General features: G+C 42.1%; 1 protein-coding gene and 1 non-coding gene across 2 annotated transcripts; one reads left to right on the top strand and one right to left on the bottom strand.

Annotated features, from left to right (window-relative positions):
* Window positions 1-6633: 6633 nt before the first annotated feature.
* Window positions 6634-6706, bottom strand: Trnak-uuu. The gene has a single exon. It is a non-coding gene; the product is annotated as a tRNA-Lys (tRNA).
* Window positions 6707-18322: 11616 nt separating this feature from the next.
* LOC108682529 (leucine-rich repeat extensin-like protein 3) lies at window positions 18323-20482 on the top strand. Its single transcript, XM_018171715.1, has 3 exons — window positions 18323-18787; window positions 19179-19340; window positions 20054-20482. The coding sequence occupies exons 1-3, from the start codon at window positions 18323-18325 to the stop codon at window positions 20480-20482; spliced, it is 1056 nt and encodes a 351-aa protein (XP_018027204.1).
* The last annotated feature ends 212 nt before the right edge of the window (window positions 20483-20694 follow it).

Raw genomic sequence — 20694 nt, 5'->3', positions numbered from 1 at the left:
AGATAGGGGGATGCAGGGCCGGTGGAGGGAGGAAGTGGAGGAGGGAGAACAGGGAAGACGATGGGCAATTTGATGACTTTTTTTGAGACGAAGAATGTTTTTTTTTTACTAAAAACGTCAATATTAAAGGAAACTCAGCAAATTCAGCAACACAAAAATATAAAAAAATTCGATTCCAACCCTCACGAGCATCAACAACAACGCTACGATTATAGATAATTCAAATTGTTTTTATTTTATTGTTTTTTTTTATGCTAGAAAATTGTCGTACATGCTGCGTATTGTGTGGCAAATGTGGCGTACAATGGCGTACTATGTAATATTTATGGCATATTCGTGGTGTACATATAACGTATACATATGGTTGTCTATGGCATGTTTATGGCGTATATCAAGCACATTTATGGTGTACATAAGGCGTATTCGTGGTGTACATATGGCGTGTTTATGGCGTATTGATGGCGCAATTAATGCTCATTTATGATGTACATAATGCGAATTTATAGTGTACATAAGGCGTATTTATGACGCACATATGGCGTACACATGGCATATTTATGGTGCACAGATGGCCTATTTATGTTATCAATATGGTATAAATAAGGCGTATTAATAACGTACGTATGGTATATAATAATGACGCATATCCAAATATTCTACACTGAGCAGGAAGTTGCTCAGAAACTTACGATGTCGTAAGTCGTGAGACGAACGCCGCTGCTGCTGCCAGCGCTTAGCAGGCTTCGTTCGCCAGCCTCGCCTGGGATGGCGGGAGATACGACGTCGTAAGAAGTTACGAACATCGTAGACGTGCTGGTTATGGCTGAAGAAACGACGATAATAAGATATTAAAATACAATTATAACGCAAGACGGTCGGCCAGTTAAGCCATCTGAGCAGCCAGTTAAGCCAGCGAGCTGGTCAGCCAGGCAAGCCAGTCGGCCAGTTAAGCCAGCCAGCCATCACGCAGGCAGGTGATAAGCCCTTTAAGGCCGCATCAAGTCCTGATAAAGTTTCCACCTTTGCCCTTAGAGGTGGTAAAGGTCCCCCCATTACCCATTAGCAGCTGGCGCTAAACGCCAGCCCCACGACCATGACGTGATCGCCGCCCCGAGCACATTACCCCTTAGGGGGAGGGATGTACCAGTATAGTGCACCAGTACAGTGCATGTACTGGTGCATATGATGGTGCATGTACTGTCCCATGTACTAGTGCATGTTCACAAGTACTAGTGCATGTTAGCATGTACTAGTGCATGTTCGCATGTACTAGCGTATGTACTAATGCATGTTCGCATGTACTAGCGCATGTACTAGTGCATGTTCGCATGTACTAGCGCATGTACTAGTGCAGGTACTGGTTCAGGTACTGGTTCAGGTACTGGTTCAGGTACTGGTGCAGGTACTGGTGCAGATATACTGGGAACGGACTAGTGCATAGCACTTCTACTCGTATGTTGGTATTGTCGAGCAAAAAGAATATTGATTCGCGGTGCGCCGCTGGTACGGACGGTGCAGGGCCGCGGTGCGCCGCTGGTACGGACGGTGCAGGGCCGCGGTGCGCCGCTAGTACGGTGGGGATAAAAGAAAGTGATGTAAGGAGGTGAGAAGAACATGCACGAAGCTTTGTACGGCAGTCATAAGTGCGTGTGGCAGTCTGCATATTCCTTGAACGGCCACGCGAATAAAAAAACGATTCCGTATCGATTTATGTCTGCGCTACACGAATTAAGATTTATGTCTGCGCTACACGAATTAAGATTTATGTCTGCGCTACATGAATTGAGATTTATGTCTGCGCTACATGAATTAAGATTTATGTCTGCGCTACATGAATTAAGATTTATGTCTGCGCTACATGAATTAAGTTATTGTCCATCATTCCTGACAATCAGTTATTATCCAGCATTCCTTGCATTCAGTTAATGTCTTCAGTAGAAGATTAGTTAGCTCCATTAGTGGATTAGTTAAGCCATCGTTATTGAATAGTTAACGATCATCGATGATTTGTTAACTTAATCATTAGATTATTCAGCACTGTAGTAACGTATTAGTTAGCCTTAGCAGTGAAATCAGGGTAATCAGTTCCTAGGTTTGTGATTGGCAAGTAAAGATTTAAACTGAACAATGATTGGCGAAAGTCATTACGATGTCGGAGGAATTTCTATCGAGCATGTTGCCTTCAGTTGGGATCGGTATTCGCAATTTTTCGTACGTGGCACCAGCTGGCGTTCTCGATGTGAACTCGACTTGATTCTCACGATCACCGTACCGAAGATTGCAAATCGTAAGTTCATACCATAAGCTCATATCATGCTTGCGTATCGTGAGTTTGTGTCGGTAATATACGTGTACATCAAAGTCATGATACGTGTTCTGAAAATCTAGTCAAATGGAACCCGGATCCGCGGCTTCATTGAAACACACGTTAATTTCTTCATATAATTTCGGCAGATTTTATTGATGAAGCCATAATATATTAACTCCATGTTCATAAGGCACTTGATCGTCGGCTTTTCTTCGGCCACCCATACCCTGCCTGTAGTGATAACAAAAATAACGCTGTGTCATGATCGCTATATTTAACCAAACCAGAAGAGAGCAAGTAAAGAATAGTATAGTTCCTGTCTTAGCATTTTTTTTATAGTCTATCCTAAAATTTTGACTAGTAAAATAATTTTATTAATTTTTAGTTTGTCGAATTGATGATGGAGCTGGACTCCGAAACGTTTTCAATATCGATATGGTGAATTTGCTTGGCGTTTTATTTGCTTTTAAATTCCTTGTGAACTTACATTAAGCAGACTGATAATATAAGTACCTATACTCGTATCGTACTTGACCCATATTCCTGACACATCCTCTTGAGTCACTTCACCTTCACTTACTCCGAGTCACATCCATATTTCCTATTTAGATATAACATATTTGTTTGATTTTTCATGATATATGAAGCATGAGTCCCCTATATCCCCTATTTAGATATAACATATTTGTTTGATTTTTCATGATATATGAAGCATGAGTCACGCGGGTAGTGCAGTGTCTGATAACTCGTGTCTATATAAGCACATGCCATCTAATATATTACGCGATAATGCTCATGTCTGCCGCACACATTTCTCCGCGTAAGGAATAACCATAAATATGCGCGTGAGATTATCCATTTCTTGCTTGGAAAATACGGTGCACGGTATATTTTTGTCCGTTACAGTATGTCCGTGAGTTACGGTGACGCGTAACGGTAAACGTAGGATACGTGTCTTATATATACTGGAAGTTAACTACCGCAATGCACGATACAGACTAGCAACGCGAATTCGTGATGCGAATACCCAAAACGAACGCATATACAAATTCATGGTACGGACTTACGACATAAAATCGCATTACGAATTCCGGATACGAAAGCTCAACATGAACTCACGATACGAACGCGCGATATGAGCGGATGATGCACAATCCCGATACGTGGTCACGAATGGATAAAAATCACACGAAAAAATCAAAACAATTTTTATGTTCGCAGTAAGTTCTAAGATGCTCGTAAATTTCGATGGTATCGTCTAGAATTGGCAGGTTTAGAACCTGGACGGTGATTGGTCGATGAAATTACGATGCTGCACTTACACATATATGAGTATGCGTCCACCGCCATCTGAGTATGCGGCCACCGCCATCTGAGTATGCGGCCACCGCCATCTGAGTATGCGGCCACCGCCATCTGAGAATGCGGCCACCGCCATTTGAGTATGCGGCCACCGCCATTTGAGTATGCGGTCACCGCCATCTGAGTATGCGGCCACCGCCATCTGAGTATGCGGCCACCGCCATCTGAGTATGCGGCTCTGCGTATTGTAGCTGCGCATGGCATAGTGAATGCAGCGCATGATGCGCATGGCGCAATGCATGATGCGCACGGGGCAGTACATGATGCGCATGGCGCAATGCATGATGCGCATGGTGCAGCGCATGATGCTCATGGCACAGCGCATGATGCGCATGGTGCAGTGCCTGTCTCTTATACACATCTAGATGTGTATAAGAGACAGGGAGAGCGGCGGCGCAGGTCCTCTAATTTAGCGATAGCATCGGCGCGCCGCGGGGGTGGTGATGGGTGAGGGGGATGAGGGGGGAATGAGGGGGGATGAGGGGNCAGTGCATGATGCGCATGGTGCAGCGCATGATGCGCATGGTGCAGCGCATGATGCGCATGGTGCAGCGCATGATGCGCATGATGCGCATGGTGTAGGGTAATGAGCGGCTGTGCGGACGCTCAGTTTCCTGGGCTGTCGGTGGAGACATCCATGCTTTGTATGGCCGTCATACAGACACTCTTCTGTGTGTATGTGTGACAGGTGTGTACTTACAGACACCGTGTGTGTGTAGTTTGCGTGTGATGATAGCCAGCGATAACGTAACATCATCATTATTGTCTGACGTCCCATATCAGCATCACATCATTATTGTCTGACGTCCCATATCTGCATCACATCATTATCATAAGATGATGGACGTTCGAACCGAACAGTCACACATCGTAAGCTGGCAGCCATGTTGGTCTGATTATTAGAATTTTATTATAACAGTTTCTTCAGCTCATCATCTGATCAACTTATTCATATATACTTTGATCTGGATAACCCACGTAAAACCAAAATTTAAAAGCAAAGGAAATGACCAGGAAATTCACAATGTCTTAGAATTTTAAAAATTTAAAAGCAAAGATAACAGCCAAAAAATTTCACCATTGGCAATTTATTTGCATTTACATTTTGTAATAATTTAGACGAATAACCCTGCGATTGAAGAAGCCTAATGTATATATTGTATTAGTGAACGTATAACGTCATTTTGTGTTGATATCAGCGAATTGATCGACGTTAAAGCTTCATTATTAGTATAATTTACATGATTTGAACAGCGCTCACTGAGACCACACTCACACAGACTACACATTTCTTATACAGTTCATACATACTATACACATTGCTTACACAGTTCACACAAACTACACATTGCTTACACAGTTCATACAAACTACACATTGCTTACACAGTTCACACAAACTACACATTGCTTACACAGTTCACTAAAACTACACATTGCTTATACAGTTCACTCAAACTACACATTCTCCAACCAGCACACAAGAACGCTTATGAGCTCCACATTCCATATATAAATAAAGCTGCTTTTTGAGGCCTTCCCATAGAAGATTCCTGAAGTTCTCAATATTTTTTGCTAGTCATTAGTCATCAGAAAATATTTTGAGCGCAAGTGTTTTTGTGCACCACATGTGGCTGAGGCTCAACACCAAACTTCTTGCTGGTTGCCACAACTATTTACGTAGGCCTATTACTAATAGACCTAAATCTAGATATCTCGAGTAGATTTTCATGCATATAATTAATATTCTTTTTTATTTGTAGTATCTTATGTACCGTTAATAATAATTTTATGAATGTATATTTTTTTAGTCAACGTAACCCGGAAAAACATTTATCATCTATACAACATTAACCAGCGTAATAATGATCAGATGAATAAAATTAAATTACGTTAATTAATGGTCAATTAGAGTACCGAGTTACTAATAATTTTAATACTAATAATATTAATAACATTAAGCCCATCTGAGGGCTGATGCATAAACATTGACTGCGGCTCGAAAAATAAAAAGTAAAAAATGTAGGAAAAAAGTAATTTATTTAATTTCTATCAAAAAATGTAAATTTCTCTCATAATTTATTGTGCATTCTTTTTGAACGCTAGATTCCCAATTTTTTTTTGTAATTTCTTTAATATTCCTTACCCTATCTCCATGGCAATTCATGAGTCAATGACTAAGCGACAAAATAATATCTTTCGATTACTTGTCCTAAAACTGATTTAATATTTTACCTCAAGACAGTCGATTGAAAAAAAAATTAACCAAACATTTTTGAAATCAAAGACAGCCGACCAGAGTTTAGTGAATGACATCGCCGGCTTCAACCACCCGCCAAAAAAGCGAAAAAGCTGCTTCAATGAAGCCTGTCACGATGTACCCTAGATTACATAGTGCATCTAAAATTGGCATCCCGGTAAAGAGCAATATTTATTTCGTGCAGAAATTAAAATAATGGTGTACGAGACAGATAATGAGTGACAGCTACACAACCGCTTCACTATAATCTATGACCGAGTGAGTTCACTGCAACGCATCAAAGTGTTTGATATCAAACACTGTGTGGCGTTAGAGTGACAGTGTTTGACATCAAACACTGCTTGCGTTATAGTGACACAGTGTTTGACATCAAACACTGCTTGCGTTATAGTGACACAGTGTTTGAAATCAAACACTGCAATGCGTTATAGTGGCACAGTGTTTGAAATCAAACACTGCAATGCGTTATAGTGGCACAGTGTTTGACATCAAACACTGCTTGCGTTATGGTGACACAGTGTTTGACATCAAACACTACATGGCGTTATAGTGATATAATGTTCGACATCTAATACTGTGAGTGTCACAGTATTAGATGTCACCATTTAAATACACAGATGAGTATTTAAACTCTGTCACCATTCAGGTGACAGAGTTTAACATCAAAGTCTAATTTTCTCCAGCAGCGCAAGGCAAAAATGTGCCGCCCGAACAGGGACTCGAACCCTGGACCCTCAGGTTAAAAGCCTGATGCTCTACCGACTGAGCCATCCGGGCCATGCTAGTCTTATCATTGCTTTATATTGTATTCAAATTTAATTGTAAAAAAGAGCATTAAAAGTTGCAGTGAAATGTGAAAAAATAAGACAAAATAGGTATAGACGATGCGAGCGACAACGTATACATGATACATAGAAGCTACAAAATAAGTACATAAGAAATATTTATGTCGAAATTAAAGCATATGTAAACTGGAAAAGAAAATGAAAGGTGTCATAACGACACGTAATTATGAAGATTAATGGTAAATTTCAGTGAAGATTAATGACTAGATTCAAAGTTTTGATTGAGATGGATAAATTTGTATAATTAAATGGAGTACTTTAATAACACTAGATATTTAATTATACATCTTATACGACTGTATTTGTCGTTCTCCAGATCCAATAACTTTGTTTGAATAGAGCTTCGATCGTTAGGAATATTTTCTGCCGCTTTTGAAAATCTTCCCCCTGAATTATTATCAATAATAATTATTATTATCATAATTTGTAACGCAACAATGTCATAGCCGAAGTTATGGCAATATACGTCCTTCTGTACGCAAAAAGCTTACTTAGTTAGTGAAATGAAAAATTAAACTTTTACGATGAAGCGAATTTTTTAACTGGATTTGCTCACAAATATCATGTCGACAAGTTAAATTATCACGCAAGTTTATAAAGACGAGTATTTAAACTAATACTTCTACAAACTTTGCACTTTATTCAAGCAAATAAAATGGGTTTTGCAAATATGAATTGCAAAAAAAAATTGCGTCACATGAAGGCAGTTTACTCATGAATGGACTGGCAGTGACGCACGGTATTGCCTAATGACGCTCAGCTGATGCTAGGCGCTTATCATTAATTGCATCGACAGCGACCTCTGCCCTGATGATGTTTACCTGCGATGCTAATATAGATTACATGGTGCAATGATGCGCCATTACCGTGCATGATACAATGATGCGCCATTACCGTGCATGATACAATGACGCGTCATTACCGTGCATGATACACGATACAATGATGCGTCATTACCGTGCATGATACACGATACAATGATGCGCCATTACCGTGCATGATACACGATGCAATAATGCGTCATTACCGTGCGTGATACGTAATACAATGATGCGCCATTACCGTGCATGATACACGACACAATGATGCGCCATCACCGTGCATGCATGATACATGATACAATGACGCGTGCTCACTCCCGTGAATGCTCACGACCATGCACGATGTCACTGAGACACGTACAAGGCAAGGATGTCGATCTGCTCAATAAAGTCAATTTATTTAACTCATTTACATTTAACTAATATAATTAAATTTATACAATACAGGTAGATAAAAATGATACCAGGCTCATCGGCATCAGAAGATGTTTCATATAAAAAAATAGCACGATATTTGCATAAATGTATGTATGTAATATGCACTGAATATGTCGAATAAAAATGTCAATCTTTACAAGCATTAAATCTACGAAACAAAAACCGTAAACTTTTAAATCAACGAAACCGTGTAACAGCAATATAATATAAATAAGCAATAAAACATAATCTTGATTAACGAGCGGTAGAAGCAAACTGATTATATTTGAACTGGTGTGCGAGCTAATCGGATAAATAATTACCTTTAGAAAATGCCTAAAATACGAGTATATATGACCAATTATTATGAGGCAAATGTAACGGCCACTTCATTAAATACAGATAAAAAATGATTGAAACAGGAAACTCTTGTAAGAAACTCAAGTTTGAAATGATTGAAACATGTACATCATGTTTGGAAATTACGTTTGGAACGATGAAACAAGCCACTCTTGTTGGAAACTCGCGCTTGAAATGATTGGAATAATTACCTAATGATTGGAATAATCACCTTGTGTTTGAAATGATTTCAATAATCACCTTGTGTTTGAAATGATTTCAATAATCACCTTATGTTTGAAATGATTGGAAGATTGGAATGATCTCCTTATGCTTGAAACTGATGGCTACAAAGATTGAAACAACAATCTGAGGATCCAAAAGAATGTTTTTAATGACGATTGCAACCTGGTATTTGGTACCACAAATCATAAGTATCACTTGTTCCACGGTTCCTGAATTCAGCGCATTATAGAGCAAATTAGTTTTCACACAATATTTTGTAAAAATAACTGCAAAGACTAGCACACAAAATTGAAATTATTGCGAATTTAACAAATTCCATGAAACTTTTCCAGATTAATTTGATGGCGATAAGCATGCGCAGAAGATAGGGCGGCAAGCATTAGTTAGATTACGAGTACAAATGTTCGCAACGAGTTACCTAAATAAGAGTTAACTACAACAAGTTAATTGTACGATAAAGAATAGTCACTGATAATCCTTTAACGAATAAACAATTTTAAAGTAATTAATAAAAGAGCTCATCTCCCTTGGTCCCACGGAAGGGATGTACGAGTCTGGACACGCTGCCGTCTGATGTATATTCTATCCCGTCAAAAAATATGAACAAAAAAAAAACTACGTTGTGAAGTGGAGAAAAATTTCGCCTTAATCGCTTCATTAGCGACGATTATCTGTCAAAGCAAGACAAGGTAGCGGCAACACAGAGGCTTGTTTTTACTGTTTTATTCAGCGCGGACATGAAGCTTCGTGTAACTTGAGAGCCTCCCGACACAGGTGCAGTCGAGTAGAAACCCGCCCAGACAACACAAAAATATACGAGACTTCGGCGTGTGAAAACCTGTATACAAATCATACACGCACATGAGTGGTAGAGTGTATAGGGATGATGAGGTGAGTGGTGATGTGTGTGGTGCATGCATGTTGAGTGAGCGTGAGTGTTGTATAGCGGGTGACGCGTGTAAGTTGTGTTAGTGTGTGATACTCATGTTGTGTATGTGATGTATGTTGAATAAAGAACAAATATATAAAAATGGGTAAGATTATGAGCAAGAGCAACACACACACAACGCACTCAGCTACAGGAACCAGCGCCGCGAACGCATATTCTATCCACTCCACTGAAGCTGCCTACGAAGCTTCACGTATTCCCTCCAAATTGAATGTGCTTAAATTTTTGTCATGGATTCACCCTATTAGATTCTTTGTTAATAAGAGGCACCCTTATGGTTCTTTTCCCTCACACCCCTCACTTTCCCTGCGCTCCCTTCATCAACTTCCCTTCCTACCTACCCCTCTCGTCCCCTTCTGTCCCACCCTCTCTCTTCATCCCCTTCGTCTTCCCCGCGCGGAAGCCCCGGACTTTTGTCGCCCTGGTAATATTAGTGCTAAGCGTCAAACTTTGTTTGGGTCACACAAGACAGATGACTCGAAGCACCACCCCTTCCCCTTAAGCCCTTATACCCCACCCTTCTATGTAATCCCCTGCACCACCATTCCCAGTAATCCCCTGCCCCACACCATTCCCCCTAATCCCCTGCACATACATTTCCTCCCTCACTACCCCTACCCCTCTCCGTCCGTTTCCATTTTCTCACCTCTTTCCCTCAAAATTACCTCAAAATCGCAACCAGAAGATTAAGAACACACAATTAAGGAACACGTAATTTGTAGGAATACATTGTACAAGATCCATACTGTGACCACATTGTGTAGTCACAAATTAATTGAGAACAATTGTCACATGATCTGCAATTGAGAACAATTGCCATAATCATAGTTCTTCCTAATTGGGCAGTGTTTATTACTTCACTTATTTCTAAATAGTGAAGGAATTCAATTCATCATGGACATTGTGTGAGTCGCCCTCAGAAATCCACTGATTAATCAAAGTGGCAGCCAGTCTATCTCAAACGATCTCAAGTTAATAATGATCATACGATAATATGGTTCCGTTTTAATGTTGAATAATGATTGGCTGGTAAACATTCTCTCCGGCGTCCGGTTTGTTGTCCTGAACAGATCTCAAGTTAATAATAACCATACTATAATATGGTTCCGTTTTAATGTTGAATAATGATTGGCTGTTAAACATTCTCTCCGGCGTCCGGTTTGTTGTCCTGAACCTTTCTAAAGTTAATAATAACCATACGATAATATGGTTCCGTTTTAATGTTGAATAATGATTGGCTGTTAAACATTCTCTCGGGCGTCCGGTTTGTTGTGCTTAAGCATGCACATGGGGCTTATCAGGTAATGGTCGTGTCATTAAGACGGCACTAATTAGCGGCGGTCAGTGTAGTGACCGGTACGATAGATCACCGCTCTGGGGGAGGGGGAGAGTATCGACCAAGGGGGGGGGGGATGTGGACCTGCAGAGATGCTAGTCTAAGGTTGTCGTAAGTTATACACTCATAGTGATATATGCGATAAATTGTCGTATTTCCGAGGTGTCACTCATCACACGGTGCACGGTACCAGGCTCAGTACAGTGGTGCACTCAGCACACGGTGCACGGTACGCAGGCTCAGAGCAGCGGTGCACTCATCACACGGTGCACGGTACCGGGCTCAGAGCAGTGGTGCACTCATCACACGGTGCACGGTACCAGGCTCAGTACAGTGGTGCACTCACCACAAAGTGCACTGTACTAGGCTCAGTACAGTGGTGCACTCAGCACACGGTGCACTGTACCAGGCTCAGTACAGCGGTGCACTCAGCACACGGTGCACTTGGTTTGGTCTTCACCTGTATCTGCAACCTCCAAATATTGTTTAGGATCCATAAAAAAATATTTTATAATTCAAATTTCATATGCATACTCGCATATATAAGAAAGGAAGAAAGAAATGTTAAAAAATTGCACCGAAAGAAAACAATGTTAGAAATCACAGGCGATTTACAGGTGGCCTATGATAGAACGGCTAAAGATCTCAACATTGTAGGTATAAACATAAAAGCCACAAGAATGGCTGAAAGTAAACGGTTTGATCACCGCAACAAATTTCTTTAATGAAGGATTGGCCGGGACAGACCGAAGAGCGATTAAAAAGTCGTTAGCGCAGCAAGATAATGAGACGAGGCATATCATGGCGCGCCAGATGCGCCGCATGGAAGTGGCGCGCACTAATCGAAATGGCGCTACGTTTTTAACGTTAACGTATTAAACGATAATCGGCGTACGTTGTTGTAGGTAAATGTGAATTTATTCATTGGAAATGTCAGGAGGTCTATCGCATGTAAACGAGTGTTTCATTCTTGAGTTTGGAGTTTTTTCGACAATAACGATATGAACAGATACAGCTTCATTCAAGGCAGGGTGTGTCACTATGTGTAACCGTGTATGTGTAACCTGTGTTAACACACAAGGAAATAGGGAGGGGGGAGCATTTCAAAAATAAATGGCTTTATACATAATAAAAATTAGATTTTTTAAATATATGATTATTGTTGCTCTAACAAGGTGAATTAATATTTAATGGTCTTATTCGCTGATGCAGGGAAAGATAACTATTACAATTCATCAGACTGGGCCCACATTTGACAGGCAATATGTCAATATTTTACTGAAGCTAGGTGAGAATATATTCAATATAATTTGCATTCTTTTCCAACTGAGTTTATTTATTCTTAGGCTATATCACTACAGCAAACGAGTAGATAAGCAGGGTTATTACATCTACACAAACTGTGTCACTGCAAGCTTTCACTGCACTCTATGTCACTGCACACCGCGTCACTGCACGCTGTGTTACTGCACGCTGTGTCACTGCATGCTGTCACTGCACGCTGTGTCACTGCACGCTGTGTCACTGCATGCTGTCAATGCATGCTGTGTCACTGTACACTGTGTCACTGTACACTGTGTCACTGCACGCTGTGTCACTGCACGCTGTGTCACTGCACTCACTGCACGCTGTGTCACTGCAAGCTTTCACTGCACTCTATGTCACTGCACATTGTGTCACTGCACGCTGTGTCACTGCACGCTGTGTCACTGCAAGCTTTCACTGCACTCTATGTCACTGCACGCTGTGTCACTGCACGCTGTGTCACTGCACACTGTGTCACTGCACGCTGTGTCACTGCATGCTGTGTCACTGCATGTTGTGTCACTGCCAGCTGTGTCACTGCACGCTGTGTCACTGCACGCTGTGTTACTGCGCGCTGTGTCACTGCAGGCTGTGTCACTGTTCTCTGCGTCACTGCGCACTGTGTCCCTGCAAGCTGTGTCACTGCACGCTGTGTCACTGCACTATGTGCCACTGCATACTGTATCACTGCACGCTGTCACTGCACACTGCGTCACTGCTCTCTGTATCACTGCACGCTGTCACTACACACTGCATTACAACATTATGATGATATGGCACAACCATAAGCATGTCACACTGCGCCATGTGACGGTAAACACTCGTCTACTTTGTGTCGCAGGTGAACGTATGTCGCCATTATATGAGGTACAAAACACACCTCAGCGTCCTCTTAATTGCTGGTCTTTGTTGCTGTCAAAGGGACACGCAGACTTGATGTTAAACGGTGTCTGGGCCATCGTGATTTGAAGCAGTCGTGGTTTTGGACAGTTTTAAGATTTTGGTGTTTCAGCCATGTTAGAATTCGATGTGAGACGGACGTTGGAACAGTCGTGATCTGGGATTGTCGTGATCTTGGATAGTTTTACGCAGTGAATGCAGTAATTTGAGATAGTTGTAAGTTGTGAATGCCGTGATTCGAGACAGTTGTGATTTATGAATATGAATTCACCATAAATTGTACAAGAACCCAAACACGCAAATGAAATAAACAGCAAGTATGACTAGTAAGCAATTGAAATTAGGAATGTGCATCTTTTTGCATTTTTTACCCAGTCAAATACTGAAAAACTCCCACTATACATTCACTCTAAATGGGCGAGGTAATGCCAGGCAATATTGAAAGTTGAGATTTACTTGATCGAATTCTTAATAATCAGAAACCGTAAAGTTAAGGTGAAGATATTTCAGTTACAGAGACGCTTATAAGTCTACCAAGGTAACCGTAATGTGTGCCTTTATGACGTCATGGCGTTCAGCTGGCAGCGCATTTATTGTTCCCAGCCTACGTGGGTGGCAGGAAGAGGTCAGCCTTTAAAATTACAAGCGATATATCGGTGGCCGATGAGCGGCCGGCGATGGTCTGGCTCCAATTTTGAAGAAGAAAATACGAGCGAAGAGAAAAAAAGAGTAGTTGTCAAAAGATCTTTATGAGAAACACATATGTTGGTGAGCGGCCGCCGATGGTCTGGCTAAAATTTTGAATAAGAAAATACGAGCGAAGAAAAAAAAAGTAGTTGTCAAAAGATCTTTATGAGAAACACATATGTGGGGGCACGGGGAGAGAGAGAGAAGGATGTGGAGGAGAAAGGTCCTACATAACAAAAGCAGCAAAAGGTAGGACAGAGCAGCACAAGAGGTACCGCTAAGCACAAAGCTTGTTTACCTTCATCGCACAAAAAGACGATATTATCGCAAGCGCTTTCGGTAAAATCCTCTCCACACACGACGACGAACACGAAAAATTCGTAACAGCTGCGCACCACATACAGGCGCATGTGTGAATAACGGAGACTGTGCTGTATGAGATTCATTCATTTGTGCCGACTGTAAATGACAGGCACTGTATATCTTTGATTGAAATTTGAAGAAAGCGTTACTTTATTTTGTGAAAATATTTGATCTCATAACGAGTTTCTAGCATAAAAACATCATCGATTGGGATGAGTGTTCGAGGGGTCAAATAAATGCTGTATAACGTTATTGGTACGAGCGTAACTAATAGCATATTTCCTGTATACGCGTATTCGTTTAATAATTAAGGTAAGCATACGCAAGTTGATGTACGTGAGAAGCCCATAGAAATATTTCGTTTGAAACAGGGCTCAGGTTCTGGACTTAACGTCCCTCATTATGGAGGACAAAAGCTACAATTATTCGTTCATATCGCAGTGCAATGCGGCTATTGTGTGGTCACCGGAGGTGAGATACTCAACAGCATTTGTGACATCGTAAACCCACCCGCGAATTCCGTGTGCCGTGCGACCAAATGCTTTGAATTTATGACTCAGTTTCATCATAAAAGAACTTGGGATTACCGCGAAAATGGTCGAAAATTTGAATGCACAGCTTACGGTGGGGTATAGCCTACAACGCCGCTGCAACTCTACGGCAATTGCGCGAAACAATTGATAACAATTAAATATATTATCATATAAAATTCTTAATGTCTAAGCAGCATAGAATCTTGAGTACTACTCCGATGAACTCTTGGGGCATTCAGAACAGCGGCGGTGGTTCAGCTCCAACTTTCCTCAGTGTATCCGGAACAGCGGCGGTGGTTCAGCTCCAACTTTCCTCAGTGTATCCGGAACAGCTGTATCAGCGTATCCGGGACAGCGGCAGTGGTTCAGCTCCAACTTTCCTCAGTGTACTCGGAACAGCGGCGGTGGTTCAGCTCCAACTTTCCTCAGTGTATTCAGAACAGCGGCGGTGGTTCAGCTTAAACATTTCGTCAGTGTATCCGGTAGTGTCAAAGGACGGTTGGTGAAGGTCGGATTAACAACGAATGCGCTTATGAGATTTGCGGTCGAATAATCTATAAATTCTTTAGTGGATAATTGTTATTGGATTAACGAGGGGCAGCTGCATATAGAATTAACACCGTGAGGTCTATGGTACAAAAGCGGCGGCACCACGGAGTGAAAGCGCTCATAATATTTATTATAATATGACAATGACAACTATTTTTGCTATCGGTACATAATATCAAAAAGAGCAGGAAAATCTGCGGTTTTGTTCTCTGATTTCCGTTGTAATTTCACGAGGGCTGCAAAACACTCACCTGCCTTTGCCCAGGTGATTGAGAAACTTACCTGCACAAATAAAAAAAATCAAAATTAATGAAAAGAATAAATTTGAACAGACTTACATAATAAAGTTTCACACAAACGTGGAGAACTAACACAAACATACAATATCATAATCGAGGGACAGTATAAGTTCTCTTTATTTAATGTGATCAAAAAACTGCATTGAAGTGCGTTAAGCGCGTGGCTTACATAAAAACCGGGCCATATAAAAAAATTTCAAAATTTTAACTTGATTAGAATTTTACTTTTACTGAAACAGATATATTTTTTAGTTGAGACCAATCCTAATTTTTTTTTGTAAATAAATGTATCACAATTTAAAAATAACTTATTTTAGTTTGTTTTACCTTCATTTGAAGAGGCAAAGTCTGTGTGTAAATAGCCGTCATTGATTAATTCAGTATCATGAATAATTGGATTATTCGTTCAATTATTGAATAAAATTAGGATCCATCTTCATAAGAATCGTTCAAACATATTAAAGATGGCAGAGGCTGGATGTAAAAAATTGAACGACATAAAACCCGAAGAGATGATAAATTTTGAAGTTATTGTGTTAAAAGAGTTAGTGAGGAATCTACAGATCATACCGGAGAAGACATTGTTTCATTCTGGAAGAAATTGTAAAAGATGCTAGACCAATGAGAGAAAGAGCTGCCTATCTACACTGATGTTGCCAGCACAGTTAGAAAGAATGGGGTCTTAAGAAATTAGAATTCCTTATATACTCCTCATATATATGGTTGGAATTTGGAGTTGAAGGATTGGAGACCCCGGGTTAGACCATTCATTATAGGCATGCATTCAAAAAGTAGTATCAGTAAATTTCCCTTATAAAGTTAGAAGACTTCCAATTAAAAGTATAGACATTCTCTATGGCATCCTGCAAGCCCAATATTTCATCCTCAACATACAAAGAGAGGAAAATAAATGTACAAGAATTTATTAGAAAATTTCCAAATTTTCGAGAAAAATTTTTCATTTCTTTGAGAAATATTAATCAAATTTTTCAATGAAAACGTTCGCCAAACATACAAGGAGAAATTGGTGGGAGCCGGATGAAGTGGGCATGAACCCACGTGTGATGTTTACAAGCGTAACCCATGAATGTGTGATGTACTCATGCGTAACAGATGTGTGATGTACTCATGCGTGGTGTGAACACATGCAGTGACCCGATTTGTATACAGCAGCCTGCATGCGCACGAAAATAGCGGGTAATTAGCGAGCGGTCATCCTCTACTTGAACACATAGCTGGGGGCTGTCCCGTGTCCCACGCACACGTGCCGGAGTCCCGGTCGAGCCACGTGTCCCAACCTTACCGTGTGTCCCAACCATACCTTGTGTCCCAACCGTACTATGTGGGATTGCCATGCCGTGTGTCCCAACCATGCCGTGTGTCCCAACCGTACCGTGTGTCTCAACCATACCGTGTGTCCCAACCATCCCATGTGCCCCATCCATGTCATGTGTCCCGCAATGCTGAGTGTCCCAGCCATGCCTGAGTCCCAGCCATCCCACGTGTCTCAGCCGCACCGAGTGTCCCAGTTTGTCCTAATCCCCCCATCACGCGCCCCGTGGGGGGTGACGTTAGGTGCAGATAACACTGTTATCACTCCTTGTCGTCCTTCTTAGCGCGGCTGTTGACGTTTAGCGAAGCTCAGCCTTGTTTATCGCACGCATCTCGCAACACACGCACGACTCGACACGTCGGCGGGTGTTAACACAACGAGTGTTGTATGGGTGTTGGTGGTGTGAGTGTTGGTATTGGTGGTGTGGGTGTTGGTGGTGTGGGTGTTGGTGGTGTGGGTGTTGGTGGTGTGGGTGTTGGTGGTGTTGGTGTTGGTGGTGTGGGTGTTGGTGGTGTGGGTGTTGGTGGTGTGGGTGTTGGTGGTGTTGGTGTTGGTGGTGTAGGTTGAAGGTCACACCTCACCCACCGTTGACCCTAGATTGACCGCACTGACCTGCACCAAAATCAAAATTACTTAGAGGTACGTAGGATACGTACTTCAAACGTACTTCTCTTCTTCAATATACGTAGAAGATGAGGAAGCGAATGAGTGTGTTATATAACATTATCTGTAATTATCCATCTAAGTCATTATTCCATACGACAGATTGCCTATTTCATTTCATTTAATTATTCCATATGCACAATTTCCTTTTCTTTTCCATGCCAAACTTCCATATGACCAAAAACCCATACCATTCCTTAATTCCATATGACTAATTAACCATTTCATTCCACGTCATTATATTCCATTATTCCATGTAATGGAATGCACATCTTTTCCATGCCATTACTCCACATGCCCCTGCACAGTTCCTGATGCCCGCAGTACCCCAGTATACGTGCCCAGTTGTGGGTACAGTCAAAACACAAGTCGCAGGCAGCGTGTAGGTTGTGGGTACAGTCAAAACACAAGTCGCGGGCAGCGTGTAGGTTGTGGGTACAGTCAAAGCTCAAGTCGCGGGCAGCGTGTAGGTTGTGGGTACAGTCAAAGCACAAGTCGCGGGCAGCGTGTAGGTTGTGGGTACAGTCAAAGCACAAGTCGCGGGCAGCGTGTAGGCGTGTAGGCGAGTATGACGCTGTCAGCTGCGAGTGTCAGCGCCTGTCAGCTCAGCGTGAAGCTGTCCACGCTTCGGTGTCAGCGCGACTTCAATTGAGCTTTTTTAGTTACATTATTTCTTTGACTTTATTCAAGGTTTTAGGGCAGTAAGTTATATTTTTTAACTTTTTTTACGGAAGGTTTTAGGGCAGTAAGTTATATTTCTTTAACTTTTTTTACGGAAGGTTTTAGGGCAGTAGGTTATATTTCTTTAATGCTCTACCTCTGCCCTGCTCTGCCCCTACCCTGCTTTGTCCTGCTCGGCCCTGGCCTGCTCTTCCCTGGCCTGCTCTGCCCCATACCCTGCCCTGTCCTGCTCTGCCCATACCCTGCTTTGTCCTGCTCTGCTCTACCCGCCTCCCTGTCCTGCTCTACCCATTCCCCTGTCCTGCTCTACTCATACCCCTACCCTGCTCAGTCCTGCTCTACCCATACCCCTGATCTGCCCTGCTCTACCGTCCCCCGGCCTGTCCTGCTCTATCCGTCACCCTGTCCTGCTCTACCCACAGCCTCGCTCTACCCTACCCGTCCCCCTGCTACCCCAACCCACATATTCCTCCCCTACCCTCTTCTCCCCCTTGGTTCCCCTCTTGCTGAGCACTCCCCTCTCCCCCCCGTGCCACCTTATCCGATAAGCAATGCTCTGTTATCTCCACTCAAGGCGCCCGGTTTTGATATGGTGACAGCGCTGCGTCAAGGCAACGAACTCGCAAGACTTCCATGATGATAGTTAGTTCTACGACATCATGTTTCACATGACCTTACCTTATGACCTTATGATGAGTTCGGGACTTCCTAGTCCAAGGCCACGCTGATGCGCCGCCTTCGTCGTCCTCCGTCTCCGAGTCGTCGTCGGATGTAACGTTGGACGTGTTCCGTCTATTTGCCCTCATTTGGGCACGCTGATGCAAGATGCTGTTGCTTGTCGCTTGCTGAGGGTAGTTTCGACCTTGCACATGCAAGGTCGACAAGTGCACATTTAAAATTAATAATTAAACTAATTAATGACGGTTGTTGATTGGTTGAATCAAGACTTAGTTATTTATGTTGAGATTAATTATTACGCTAAGGCACGGTACCACCACGACACGGTACCGCCACGACACGGTACCGCCACGACACGGTACCGCCACGACACGGTACCCCCACGACACGGTACCGCCACGACACGGTACCGCTTCACATGTTCGGCGGGCGCCGTGCGTGTCGCCGCATACAACAGCGGGGCGCCGGTGAGATCCTAACAACATTCCTCGTAATTCCTTCATACCACCAACATCCCCGCATACATACTCCTCAGCATTCCTTCATACCACCAACATCCCTCACGATGTTGTGTGGCCTGATACGTGTGTTTCCATTAATATTGTAAAACTGCGAGTAAAGAACTGGTCCAAAATTTGAAATTTGTCTTCAAATTGTACAAATGTAAGACTTCGAGAAGACACAATATACAAATAATTTCTTTCATATTTTGAGACGAAAGTCAAAAGGGACTTCAGAGCAAAATGAAAGTTTAAACGGCCTGTATTCTTGCGTATTGGTTAATTTTCTTTTTCTTAACGTGATTTGGGATAATTATTTATCTGGGGCACGACTAGGCAAGCTTGCTCGTAACTTCTTTATTTTACGCTAATTAAATAATGTGTTCATTAACTTAATTACTTAGAGTTTAATGATTAATAAATAAGATAATGAAAATTCCAATGAAAGTTAAAGTAATGAGGCTTAAGAATTTCATATGCTGTTGATAAAACATAATTATTTACAATAATTGCTCACCATGAAATTTACGCCGAATTTTTTTAATTGGGAAAAGGTAGGTAAATTCCAGCTTTTTCAGTCATCCTTCATTAGGCTGGATTATTCTCGATCCATCCCGCTAAGGGATATCGCTTCACCCCCATCCCCCTTTGGGATATCTCTTCACCCCTCATCCCGATAGAGGATATCACTTCACCCTTATCCCGCTAGTGGATATCTCTTCACCCCCATCCCTATAGAGGATATCGCTTCACCCCTCATCCCACTATGGGATATCTCTTCACCCCTCATCCCGCTAAGGGATATCGCTTCACCCCTCATCCCGCTATGGGATATCTCTTCACCCCTCATCCCGCTAGTGGATTTCGCTTCATATCCCGCTAGTGGATATCGCTTCACCCCTCATCCCGCTAAGGCATATCTCTTCACCCCTCATCCCGCTAGTGGATATCGCTTCACCCCTCATCCCCTTAAGGGATATCGCTTCACCCCTCATCCCCCTAAGGGATATCGCTTCACCCCTCCCTCTATAAATGAGGCATCCGTCGCCATGGCGGAAGTCATCAATTTCCTACCATTAAATTTCTTCAAGGGATTCCATCCTTTATAATTGGGGTAGATTTTTTCATGGATTTGGCTATGTAATTATCACCTTATTTAAGATGAAGGATCACTTCAACGCTGACGCTTGCACATCCAGCGGTTCTATGATAGCGGTTCAATGGGCGGTAGCTTATTATTCGCTAATAATAAACTTTTCTACAAAAAAATTGCCTGCACTGGAAACGGCGCATACAAAAAAAGATATAGGATGCTCCAAAA

The sequence above is a fragment of the Hyalella azteca genome, unplaced genomic scaffold (genome assembly GCF_000764305.2).
Source record: "Hyalella azteca isolate HAZT.00-mixed unplaced genomic scaffold, Hazt_2.0.2 contig5438, whole genome shotgun sequence".
Taxonomy (NCBI): domain Eukaryota; kingdom Metazoa; phylum Arthropoda; class Malacostraca; order Amphipoda; family Hyalellidae; genus Hyalella; species Hyalella azteca.
The sequence above is the reverse complement of the archived record's forward strand: the minus strand, read 5'-3'. Positions and strand labels throughout refer to the sequence as shown.